General features: G+C 27.5%; 1 protein-coding gene across 3 annotated transcripts in view; it reads right to left on the bottom strand.

Annotated features, from left to right (window-relative positions):
- Window positions 1-5,138: 5,138 nt before the first annotated feature.
- The window catches only part of LOC107436391 (uncharacterized), a 77,521-nt gene continuing 69,178 nt past the window's right edge, over window positions 5,139-13,481 (bottom strand). For 2 of the 3 annotated variants that reach the window (XM_043048386.2, XM_043048385.2), the window contains exons 7-9: window positions 12,408-12,596; window positions 12,170-12,310; window positions 5,139-8,930 (exon numbers count right to left, since the gene is read on the bottom strand). In XM_043048386.2, the coding sequence (XP_042904320.1) occupies window positions 8,784-8,930; window positions 12,170-12,310; window positions 12,408-12,596 (477 nt within the window). In that variant the 3' untranslated portion in view covers window positions 5,139-8,783. Of the gene's footprint in view, window positions 8,931-12,169; window positions 12,311-12,407; window positions 12,597-13,481 lie in introns of those variants that run through there. The other variant, XR_011638246.1, reaches the window with a different exon arrangement.

Below are 13,481 nucleotides of genomic sequence, written 5' to 3'. Positions count from 1 at the left end.
GTTTCGTAAATAAACAGTATTGATATTCGGAAGATTCGTATACATTACCTTTGGCGTAACTCTGCTTTAATAGCACTAATTTTTCAGAAATTTGAAAAAAAAAAATTATTTTAGGAAATGTGTAGAATTGATCCCTTTAAAATAGTGTGAAATTTATAATTGACCAATTTTAAGATTTTTTAAGTAATAAAGCTGGCATAGATTTCTCTATAAACTAAAGGGTACGCTTAGTCCACAAATCACGTGATTGGATAAGAGATATAAGGATTTTAATAAAAGATTATTAAAAGATAGGGTTAGGTAAACGCAATGCACAATTGTTTTTCTTTTGTTTCTTAATTAGATCGAGATTAGAAAATTATTTTTTACATTTTGATTCAATTTCTGAATTATCAATTGTTCCTAATAAAGGTAAAAATTCCAGAAAATTCGAAATCGAACTGTCACGAGTTATCCAACAAGAAACCATTTCCGAAATACTTCAATGGAGGAAATAATCATATAAATTGATGATGGGGGATTACAGAATGAAATTAGGATTAATAATTAGATTAATGAATAATAAAAATTTATAATGAACAATAAAAGAGAGCAATTGTTAAATAATAAGCATACAATTAAAAAGAGTAAAAACCTTTCACGTTTTTATTAATGGGAAAAAGTAGTTAATAAAAAATTGTTAAAAAAAATCTATAATTAATAAAAATTCTTTTAAAAATAAATAGCAGCATAGCAAAGGAAGAAAATAATCTATTGCATTTTTTTGTCGATAGTGATTTTCGTCATGAAAAAGAAAATGATCTTTCCAAGCTGGAAAAAATATTTGGTTTATTTATCGACTGCATAAAATTAAATCAGTATTTCGTACAAATCACAGATAAATATACATACCTTTTGTTTGAACTATCAAGATATCAAATGAACTTCTGAGTTGGCATGAAAACTGTTTGGCATGTGATAAAGTTAGAATAAGCATATGCTGCAACTTCTGAACGATTTCTGAATACAGGCCATAGTTTAAGACCGTGCTTTAAAAATTTTAAGAGCCATAGCCAGGTGAGAGTATAAGGAAATTAGAAGTCAAAATATTGATCAGGAAAAAAAATTCCAATAAAAAATTTTTACTAAAAAGATAATTTTCAGAATTTAATAAAGCATGTTTATTCTTTCAAAAAAAAAAAGATAAACTTTCATGAATAATTAAATAGAAACTACAGTTTATGCGTCAAACTTTGAATATCATAGATTTCAATTGGTTGAAGAATTTATAGCACAAAAGCTGAATAGTTGCCTCACTACTCCAAATTAAAGGTAAAAATCTTACGATGAATCTTTCAAATATTTTTTAAAAAAAAGAAAAAAAGGCGGCACTAGAAATATTTTATCGATTACGTTCAAATTTTTTAGTTAAGTGACACATTTTTAAATGAAGTAAAAATGAGTATATGCCTTACTTTAAAAAAAATTCTCAACAATACTTATTAACCTTTGCTTTAAGAGCTTAGCATGGAGAGCCCGTCATTCTGGTTCACTTGTACCATCTGTAAATAAAAAGTTAAATAATACATTCTTTTTTCCCATTTGCATAGAATTATCAGTGGATAAACTACTTTTATATATTAGTATAAGTTAAAATTCATTAAAAAAGTAAGTTAATACATTCAATAGTTGATTGCTCTTGACTAAATTACAGGGCAAATTTCTTAAAAGCCAAGAATGACTAACCTCATAATTTGAGGGTCAACTATCTAAATCTGGAAGGAAAAAAAAGGTAATTTTTAGCCTATCTAAAGAACATCCTTCGCCATTGGTCTGAAGCACAGTTTGTGACTATGGTTACAAGATTGAACTATTTGATGTTATGTTGTTAATTTACGTCGCACTAGAGCTGCACAATGGGCTATTGGCGACGGTCTGGGAAGCACCCCGGAGGATGATCCGAAGACATGCCATCACAATTTTGATCCTCTGCGGAGGGGATGGCACCCCCGCTTCGGTAGCCCGACGACCTGCGTGCAAAGTCGAGCACTTTACGGTAGCACAGTTTAACGAGGACCAATACCGCACACCCTCGGTCCCTACGCAGACTGATCCAAGTGGTCACCCACCCGCACACTGACCGTAGCCAGTGATGCTTGACTTCGGTGATCTACTGGGAACCGTGTCTTAACGATCAGTCCACTGCGGGACTTGAACTATTTGAAATACGAGTGTGGGGTGAAGATTTAGGACGAGTTTTGACAAGTGTTGGCGAGAGAAATATAGAAAAGCTCCTCTTTCTACAATGTGCTCTCTCTTGTTTGAACAGCAGCGGAAAGAGTTTTTCCGATTGTGTGGAGTTGTTTGCTTCAGGTTTTAAGCATGGTTTCGGTTTTCAATATTTTTAACCTCCACAAGCAAATATTCGAAGTTTTATAAAACATTCTCCTTCCAGTGGCTACACTGAATTAGTTTTGGTTTACAAAATTTTTAACTAGAAGTGATAATGGGTACGCTTTCCAAAATTTCTAAAAGATGATGCCAACAAATTTAGCTATTGCTATGTAATGCTAGAAGCATCATTTAACACTAGAAAGACTGAAACTTAGTATATACCTATATTGCCTAAAAGCAGTCAAAATGACTGGATTGTAAAAGTATAAATAATGTGTAAAGAAATTTGCTTAAAATTAATTTTTAATATTTTTATATTATTTACAGTTATATAACAAGTTATCAGTAAATATTAAAAATAAAAAAATTATATGTGGTACAAAATTCTAAGAAATTGTGTCATTATATATATCATTGTTTTTCTAATTGAAATTAAAAGCAGTCAAAATGACTTCCTTAGGCAATCTAGTGTTAATGACTAAATTAAACACCAATTTTAATTATAACTAATGTGATATTTCATGGCACCATCTAATGATAAAAATATTGATTTTTTCATTGCGAATGTTTTAATTTTATAAATGAATAAAACAAATATATATAGTTAATTCAGAATTTGAACTTATAACCAGAGAACAAAATGCTTTCATGGGATACTGATTCTTCACTATGCTAACCCGTATACTCATGAACACATACAGTTACATGGTTAAACACACCCAGAGTAGCGATTAATGTATAATTTAATTCAAAGTAAATTGCTTATAAATTAGGTGAGTTTGCCACAAAGAAGAGCAAAAAAGAATACAACCAATCACAAAATAGTAATTAACTTAAAGATACATTAAACGCGAAGTGAAGAAAACTGTCAAACATTTAACAAATAATGAGTGATTTTGTAAGATCCGGAAGAATATAATAAGATAATGCTTGATCAGATAACATCTTGCAATAATTGTTACCATTCGATAAAGAAAAATATAAGTACTTCAATAACCAATAAATAAAATAAAGACATATGAGCTAAAAGATTTTAATTTAATACTTCAGTGTTACGATTCTGGGAACAATAATCAGAAAATGTTTTTCCGTAATCGCCTGCTATTATAAATTCATTTTTAAAATTTTATTGGTATCTGTTTGCGTCCATGGTTCACTGGCTAGCGTAGTGAAAAATCAGTATATGATGGAAGCATTTTGTTCAGAGGCTGTGAGTTTAAATCCTGCATTAAATATATTTGTTGTATTTATAATTTTGAAACATCTCTTATTTTCAATGAAATAAATTAGTAAATAGAGTAATAGCTAGATGGATTCATAAATATCACATTAGTTATAATACAATAGAATAATCTAAACTGGGTTATTCAATTTGTCAAAGCCGCAAAAAAGAGAATGATCCAAATTGTGATGGATATAGTTGAGAGATATTTTGGAATTTTAAAGGTTAAGAACTGGAAAACTTTAGTCAGAGAGTATCTTGGAAATCTCTTCAAAGTAAAGCATTGGCCCATCCTGGGCTGTTGTTCTACTGATGATAATATGAAACATCAGCACTATAAAGAGGTAAGAGCAGGTAAGCTGTTAATAAAGTACATTTTTTCGTTAAAAATTGTGTTATTATAATCTGGTAGAAAAAAATTGAGTACTAGGTAGTGTTTCAAAAATTACCAATATTTTTTTTAGGAAAAAGAACTTTACACAACCACAGATCAAAAGCATATGTGTAGCATGGGGGAGGGGGGATATTTTTCAGAAACTTTTTCATACCTCCAGTTTTATAAGTATATTTATACATAAATATATACATAGATAATGAGTATGCATATACTTATTAAAACTTAAAATAAATAAATCGTTTTCTAAAAATTAAAAGTGTGCCCCTCTAAGGCTGTGCCTATGGTCAAAAGTAAATCACAGGTTCATTATAACTTGATGAAATTCAAAATGATCACCTAGCAGGATGACCATATTTAATTGAACATTAATGCCACCATTCCACAGAGTCAATACATGCTTCAGCATCAGGGGACAGGGGGATTCAATTTCCAAAAGTCATGATCTGTGTTCACATGAAGTAACTTTGAATACAGGGGATTTAATGAAGCCTTATGCAAAACTAGTCAAAAGGTATAAAGTCAGAGAAATGGCGTCAAAATCCAAGGTAACCCTTACATAATCTAGAATCAGGAAATCTCCAGTGAATACAATTGTAGTCTATATAAGCAAACTGTGAGGTGCCCAGTTCTCTTGAAATTAACTGTTAGACAAAATAAACAAAATTTAATTTAATGCAGATATAATTTTGTTTAATTTTCTGCTTCAGTTCAATACAAATGGAAGAATCTCAAACATTGTAGAGTATGCTAAAACTTTTCAACCATAGTCACATGACTAAAATAAGTCAATATTTTTGGTATAAATTAACTTTTTTTAAAAATTTTTTTTTACCTGTACATTTTAATTAGTACATTATTAAAAAAATTGTTAAACACTTTTGAATTTGACTCAAATATTTAAAAATTAAACACTGATTGGTTTCCTTTCAAATTGCTCCAGTAATTAAAAAAGAAAACATGTTTGAGCATAACACAGCAAAACTTAAACTTGATTTCACAAAATTTATCTTTAACATAAATATTTGTAAAAGACAAATTTATTTTTTGTTATAATACATTGACTTTTGAGGGAGTAATATTGATAAAATGGCAGACTGTTGAGTAAAACATTTAATATAAAAGAGCAATAAATGAACATTACAAAAGTAGAATTCAAAGAATGCATTTATTTATACATATTTACAGCACTGATAACTTTCTTTTGAAAGGAAACTGTTAACAGATGATCTTGAATGATATTTACAGGTAACACTGTGAAACTTCTTGAGACTTAAAATTTGTTTCAATAGCAGTACAATACCTTACCAAAAAATTGTTACAGGAAACAAATATTTTGATGCATAATTTTGATTGCAAGCCTTAAATAATGAGACTTCTGTGATTACATAATTGACTTTCAAACAACAGAAGTAATGGTAAAAAATATATTTTTCCTTTTAAGAGCCCAGAAACATCAATTTTTTCAAACAATTTTGACATTTTTGGCAAGGTATGAACGAAATACAATACAAACAATAATTCTGAGCTAAGCTTTCAAATCAATAGATGCAGATACAGTGAAACCTTTCAAGTTGACCTCCTTGTAAAATGACAGATTTCTAAATTACCTCGATTTTCAAGAACAGAATATAATTAAAGGAAACAAAACCTTTGTAAACTTGGTCACCTGTCTATCAACTGGTAAAATAAATCAAATTTGTCTAATAGTGGTATTGAATGCCATTCTAAGCCCTTCATAAACTGACTGGAATAATAATTTCTAAGGAAAATTTTCATGTAACTACATTATGCCAAATTTCCTGAATTCCTGGAGTAGTATTAAAAATTAACTTAAACCCTTTAGTGAGTTAATTAAATAAGGAAAGTATTGAAGGCTTTGAATAGTAAAGAACAACAAATTTATTTTGTAAATATAACAATATAAATTTTAAAATGTTGACATTAAAATAATATTAAGTTTTCTAGTTACATATTATAATAAAAAGCCAACACACTAAAAACCAAATTGGCATACTTAAAAAAAATCAAGTTAATAAGAACATTGCACAACAAATCATAGTTCATTCTAGTAAATAATTTAAATGTAACGAACACTGAATCAAGTTAAAAAAATAGAATTATATTTATCAATATTTTAATCCATAGTATGAATACAATATCTAAATAAATGCAAAAATAACCCAACTCAATCCCTGCGATATGTTGACCACAAAAACAAAGCACCACAAATGGTCAATTTACATAGGTTTCACTGTACGACAGAAAAAATAGTAAATTGATTGACGGTTAACAGATACAAAAGTTCCTTTTGCAACTGATAGTAACAACCTTACTTAGCATACCTATTATAGTTTTCTTTTGTATCACTAAACTAAAATGGAAACTTAATACAAATATCAATAGTTAACTAAACACTGCTTTGCTGGAAAGTTAGAATACAAAAAAATATTTTAATAATAAATAAATGAACCATTCAAGAACTAACATTAGTAAAAAATGATCATAATATTTTCACTTCAAGTTAATCTTAATAGAATACTTTAAATTAATCATTTAGGAATTTGAACAAGTGTGAACCCAGTTCAATTTGCATAGAAATTTAGATCCTGCACTTTTTTCCTGCAGATTTTTAAATTTAAGACAGAACAGGGCAGATCTTAAAGTTACCTAAACATTAACATGCTCTTTACTAAGAAAAAATCTTAAAGGTGCTGATAATGCCCAACATTTTTTGCCATAGAACATTTTATGGTTCTATACACATTTCTTGATCACAGAAGTCCTTCATGCAGCTATTTTAAAGCAATCAGACAAGCATAGGAGAATTTATATAAATCTAAATTAATAAATCAAACATGGAATGATGAATGATTGAGAATAATTTGCATGCACTAAAACAGCACATAATTATATTAAACAACATTTTCTAATGAAATAAGATTTTGAATCAAAAAGGATTATTTTTTGAGAAATCGAATTATATTCTTTCAAAATTAAAGGATTTAACTGAATAGTTACATTTATCCTTTTTCCTTCTGGCACCTTGAATTATGTTAAAACCAAATTTACATTTCAGCCATCCACAATATTTTAAGTGGTTGTGAAATAAAAATAATTAAATAAGGGAACTCTTTTTAAACTTAAGAGACACTTAAAATCATAATATGTTAATCAGATTTCTTAAAGATTAATATAGATGATTATAATGTTTTCTGATTTATTTATATGTGATGTGGATAAAATTATTTTAAATTAAATTTATAATAAAATTTTGAAGCACAACTGCTGCTATTATTTAAAGTATGTGGTAAAAATCTCTAGTTCAAAGCTGAGATTCATAGAGTAACCGGTCAGTAACTTTATGTTAAAACTTAAATGAATGTAATAAGTTCAATATAAACAAAAAAAATTTGTCAGGACTTTAATGTTTACTTCAGTATCATAATTAAATTACACATTAGCATCTCAAGTATAAAAATTTATATTTTTCTCAGCAATACGGAATTTATTTAAACTAGTCTGACCGGACATCAACAATATGCAAGTAAAGCCTCAGACATGATAAAATTAATTTATTAATTCAAATAACAAAAGTAATTAAAGACTTTAAAAAAGGGTACAATACACTGTGTAATAAACAAGGAAAAAAGCATTTGCTCACATGCCGGAAAGAAGCTGCTGCATTCTTAGGTTATCACAGTTTTTTTTATCACCAGCTGTATTATTTTGTTAAAGAGGAGAAAGGAATGAATAATGCAAATAATAAGAACTGAAGCAAATGAAAATATTTCCAATAGTAAAGCGAAAAAAATATGCATTTGTTAAATTTCCAATTTTTTTTGTTTCTGGAACATTTTATACAAACTTACTTAGCAACTTTTTACTTGAAATGTGAACAATGTTAAAAAAAAGGGAAATTAAGATAAAGTCTATAGTAAGTAGCAAAATTAAGACTACACTTGAGAGAAAATAATTAAAAACTTTCAAAGATGGCATGGATAAGCAACATTATAAAACACAATGGAAAGAAAAAATTGTACAAAAAATACCATATTCTTCTGATAAATATTTCATACACTACATTTTGATAATCATAATTTTTTTTCAAGAGCAAGTAGTAATTATTTTTTAACATACATCCAACATTTTATGTAATGACTTGTCTTAGAAATTTTCTAAACATCTTTCTTTCCCTTGCATTTTGTGATAGTAACATTCTGTGTATTTAAAATAAGACAATTTAGTATCACAAATGATATATTTTTTTAAAATCATAATCTTTTAAATAAGAAATTTTACAGCGGCAAATATTGCCTTAATTAATCCAAATAATGATCTGCAAAAGAGTTAAAGACACTTGAACCTGTTTTAAATTTTCATAGATATTAACACAGGAAGTGAAGGAAATAAAGTTCAAACACATATTCAGCTCTAAGTAAAATTTAATAATCATACAACATACATTATAAAATCTCAATGAAATTTCAACAAATCTAAAAATATTCTTTCAGTTATATCACTTTTTTCATATAAAAAATATACTGAAATAATATAGCAATACTTATGTTAAAAGAACTTTGGCTCTTGATCAATAAGTGAGAAAACACTGCCAAAATGGTTAGAAAAATACTATAGCTTACCTTTGTTTTAAAATGTGCAAATATGATTAAAAAAGAACAAGATGTTAGAAATGATTGAAATGTATCTACAAATGGAAAAATTGTGCAAAGAAATAACTTAACAAGTTAACTTAGAAATATTTAAATTTAAATTTGGTTTTAAAAAAAAAGCTTATCCAACTATATTAGGATTTGTGTAACTAAATCCAAGGAATTGCTCCTGATCCATTGATTGAAGAATTGCAGAATCAACAGGACTTAGAGATGGAGAATTCATTGTAAAACTACGATCAAAGTTTCTTGTATCACTAGCAGAAATCTGAAATGTATAAATATATATTAGTTTGTTTCTAATAAATAAAAAAATAAACTTTCAAAAAATAAAATACATGCCAGCTAATATCAGATCAAATAATATTCTAAAGTTGTTCTGAAAATTTCATTAACAGACTGCTTAATTTTTTTTAAAAAGAATATAAACTATGCAACAAACAAAAAATACTTTTCTTAACTTTTATTTATTGCTTTTTATTTCCAAAATAATAAAAATTATAGTAATCAAGTAATAATTAATAGTTATACAGTATTGATCCAATTATCTGGAATCTTAAGAAGTTGATAACCTTACAAGTGTTTTCAGTCTTCTAGATAAATAGAAAATAGTAATCATTAATTTCGTACAATACTGATTTTTCTATGCTGGATAATAAATTTTAAAAAAAACAATAAAACACATTTCCTAATGTTAATTTTACTAAAAAAATTATTTAATTAAAATCCTAAAACTATTTAGATTCCCAAGCATGATCAAACAGGCACATTCCCACTTTTGAATTATCCGAAGGTTTCCATACATCCAACATACACTTCTTTACAAGTATAGTCTACAATCATATTAAAGAATTGACTTTGAAAGTTTTGGCGGATAAATATATTCCAAGATTGATATAGCAGAAGAAAAGAGAAAGGGACTGATAATGTTAGCTCTAAAAAGAAATTTTAAAAACTTTTTGATTCATGCAGGAATGCTGCAATCTCAAAACATCCTTCATTGTAAACATTTGATAACTATTTCAGTAAACAGTATAAAGTATTATAGAACAGTTAAAAGTATTATAGAATATGATTTTAATTTATTTTATTTCTATGGAATTAAAAATTACTCAAATGAACATTACTTGATTGTTTGAATAAAAAAGTGAAGCTTCCAAATCAAAAACACCATTAGAAAGCATCAAGTGCAGAATTTGCTGAATAGTGCTTTCCCTTCTGTTATGTTACACATTAGTAATTAATCAGAATTGAGCTTTAAAAACTAATTCATGAATTTTTTAGGGTGTAGACTTTATATCAATAATATCTGACAAATGCGGGAAACTGACAAATGTTAAGAAGTTGTGGGAGATTGAAACAATAATTCAACCAGTAACTACTTTAGATAATTCCAGTCTTGTGATACTGTTTAAGTCAAATTGTCTAATTACGGCTTATATTGTTAAGTAAACATTCTTGTGGAATTAATATTTCACATTCAAATAATATTTAAGTAAAAAAAGAAAATGAGGCTTCTAAATAAAATGCTATTCAAAAGCATCAAAAGTAGTATACATGTTAAATAGTGTTTTCCGCTCTTATGTTGTATAGTGTGCCAAAAAAAGGATCACATTGAATAACTTTTGATCTAATGATTGAATCATCACATTTTAGGACTCGTTCTTAATTATTCGAGGAGCACACTAGTTACATACAGAGATTTATGGATTGATTGATCTTGCAAAAATATATTCATTTAATTAAATGAAATTGTTGACAAGTATATCTTGCTATTTCAATGAAATTATTTTTTCTTTTGCAAAGATGATATCAGTTTAACTCTTGCAATTATACCTACCCATATCCTACTTCAGAAATTTTTATAAATAAAGGTAAATGCAATGTTAAGAAGAATTAATTTACATGAAGCTAGTGAGAGAAAACTTATCACAAACTTCTACTATGAGCAAGGTAATAAAAAAAAACAAAAGGTAACATCAAATTTTGCCGAGCTTGAACTAACACGACGGGAAAAAAAACAGTTCTATAATCGATTACAAACACAAAACTATCAACAAAAAGTTCACAATATTTACATGCTTTGAAGGCAATTTCATTAATTTTCTTGTCTTAAATCATACTAGTAATACTGTAACCCATCTAGAATGTTTAGATGAATATTTTTCATCAGCAAACCTAAGTTTACTTCCTAAATTTGGCTTAATGTCATAATGTAAAGGTTGTAAAGTAAACTTTAAATGTTCTTGAATGTGTTGTTTCAGCAGCTTTGGTTAAATGATAAAAAAAATTTTAAAACATTTATGCTATTCAAAATGTAACAGGAAGTAGCAGTAAGGATGCAAATTTTTTATTTTACACAGTATTTTTTTAAATACCTTTAGCAGTTAAAGTTTACTATAAAATAACAAATAATACTGTTGAAAACATTTTATAAATTAAACAAGTACTACTAAAATTATTTACGAAATTAATAAAAGTGCTTTAAAATGTTATTTGGTTTTCTAAATTTAAAAGCAATGATCAATAAGTCAAAGAATAATGAAAAGCTAAGAAAATATTTAAAATTTCTGATTGAACAAAACTAAATAACAAGATTAATTATATAAATAGTTTCAATAGTGCAAATTAAAAGAACATGCAAACTGGATATAAATAAAAAGTTCATCAAATATGATTAATGTCCTTTGATAAATATTATATTTTGAAATTCATAAAAAAATATTTAAGAAGTATTTTTCTTCTGTTTTTAAAGACACACGTTCTTGTTCCATAACCACTGTCATTCACAACATGCCAATGCATACAAATAAGTATTAAATGTGTATGCTTTTTAATTAGTAAATTGTTTTTTATCCACTAACTTAAAAAAGTGTTATAAGATGACAGTTAAACAAAATTTGCAACTGGTAATAATTGATATAATACTCAATTTAAAATAGATTGCTTTAATATTTTAACAGTTTGTTCATAAAAATATGTTAAATGATTTGCTACACTTCAAAAAATTGAATCCTTTAACTTATACAGGAAACAAAGTACAGAGGAAAAACATACTTAGAAATTGCATGAGAGCCATAGGGTCTAAGCAGTAAACTAAAAGCTTCAGTTTTGTTCCTACTTGTCAAATTGAATTACTTTGCTTATAAAAAATGTAACATGTAGTAGAACCTAACACACAATTAAAATTTTGAGTTTTTAAAATAATATATGTTTTATTTGTTCTCTCAGTCACAAAGCCCAGCTCTATAACTTATTCTCTTTCAGGCACTTTATCTAACAGGGAATTTTCTCGCAGCTCCATGAACCAAAAGAAGCTATACTGAAAATTGTCTAACATTAAAGCATAATCAATAAAATAAAATAAATCAATAAAACTTTTAGTTTAGTATATGAGCCATATTTTAAGAACAATTGTGTAATTTTACAAATAATAAAGAAGATGCCTATTTAAAACAATGAACACTGTAATAAATATAACAAAACAAATATTTCAAGATAACTTACAACAGTTGGTTTAAAAGGGGGTGGTACTTCTTTCTTCTCAAGTTTATTCCAATCAATGGAAATAAAGAAAGGATGTTCTTTAATTTCCCCATACGGACTAGAGGGCATACCCAATCTATCACTGACTGATTTTGTCAAAAGCTAAAAAGCAAAAGTGATTTAAATAAAAGAGAAAAAATAAACTTGAAAATTGCAGCAGATTCATAAGTAAAATGACAAAATAAAGAAAGAAAATAACCTTCTGTAGAATATCTTTTGCTTGCTTTGATATAAAATGTGGATAAGATGGTTCCTCATTGCAGATACTCCAGAAAAGTTCATCTTCATCTGTACCAACAAATGGAGATCTACCAAGAATCATTTCAAATAACAGTACACCAAAAGACCACCAATCAACAGATTGATTGTATCTTTGTCCCAGAATAATCTATAAAAAGTAATATTAGAGGAGTTAGTATAATAAAACAGTTTCCTCTCAACCCACAAATATCAGATTTTAATTTGAATAGAAACCAAGTTATCATAAGTATAAATTAAATTTTTAATGCATATTACATCCAGAACTTGCAAATATATTTATGTACGTCCTTAAAGCTCATCAGATCTAAGGATATAAAAATATTCTATGACGAATTTTCAAGCATGTTTGCAAAAAGTTGTGGAATAATTCACACATACTTAAAAATAATTATCTGCAAATTTTTTTAATTAATCATTTAAATAAAAATCAATACACTTCTTATAAAGCATTTCAACTGGGCCCTTGGCTGACCTGGTCCCTAGGACAATTGTCCTCATCTTTTCTCCTTTGAGCAAGGCCCTGGTGATAAAAATTCATAACTATCTCTCACACTCGCTAAGTGTTGTAACAATACAATAAAAAGATTATAAAACTACGCATATTTTATTTACAAGATACTTATAAGATGATATTATAGAGAATTATAATAGATATTATAAAAAAAAGCAACTGCCTATTTCACCCTTGTTAAGGCATATACAGGGTGTTCTGCAGTTTAAATAATATTTTGAGAGTCTTTGTCGAAATTCAACTGACACTGTGGTCGTAAATAAATAGATAATCTCTGTAAAAAAGAAAAACTTTATCATATGTGACATATCCTAAACGAGAAAGGAAAGATTAAAAACACTTTCTTGATCGCCTTAGAAATTAAGAGGTGAGGATTATTAATAACAACTTTATTTTTTTCCCAGACAGAGGAGTTGGTTTTGATATTTTTAATATAGCTTTCTATAATATTAATCCTAATTTCTATAATCTGATTATGCCGCTGTGTTTTCCTTCAATATT

Source organism: Parasteatoda tepidariorum, chromosome X1 (assembly GCF_043381705.1).
Source record: "Parasteatoda tepidariorum isolate YZ-2023 chromosome X1, CAS_Ptep_4.0, whole genome shotgun sequence".
NCBI lineage: Eukaryota > Metazoa > Arthropoda > Arachnida > Araneae > Theridiidae > Parasteatoda > Parasteatoda tepidariorum.
This window is presented reverse-complemented; position numbering and strand designations above follow the sequence as displayed.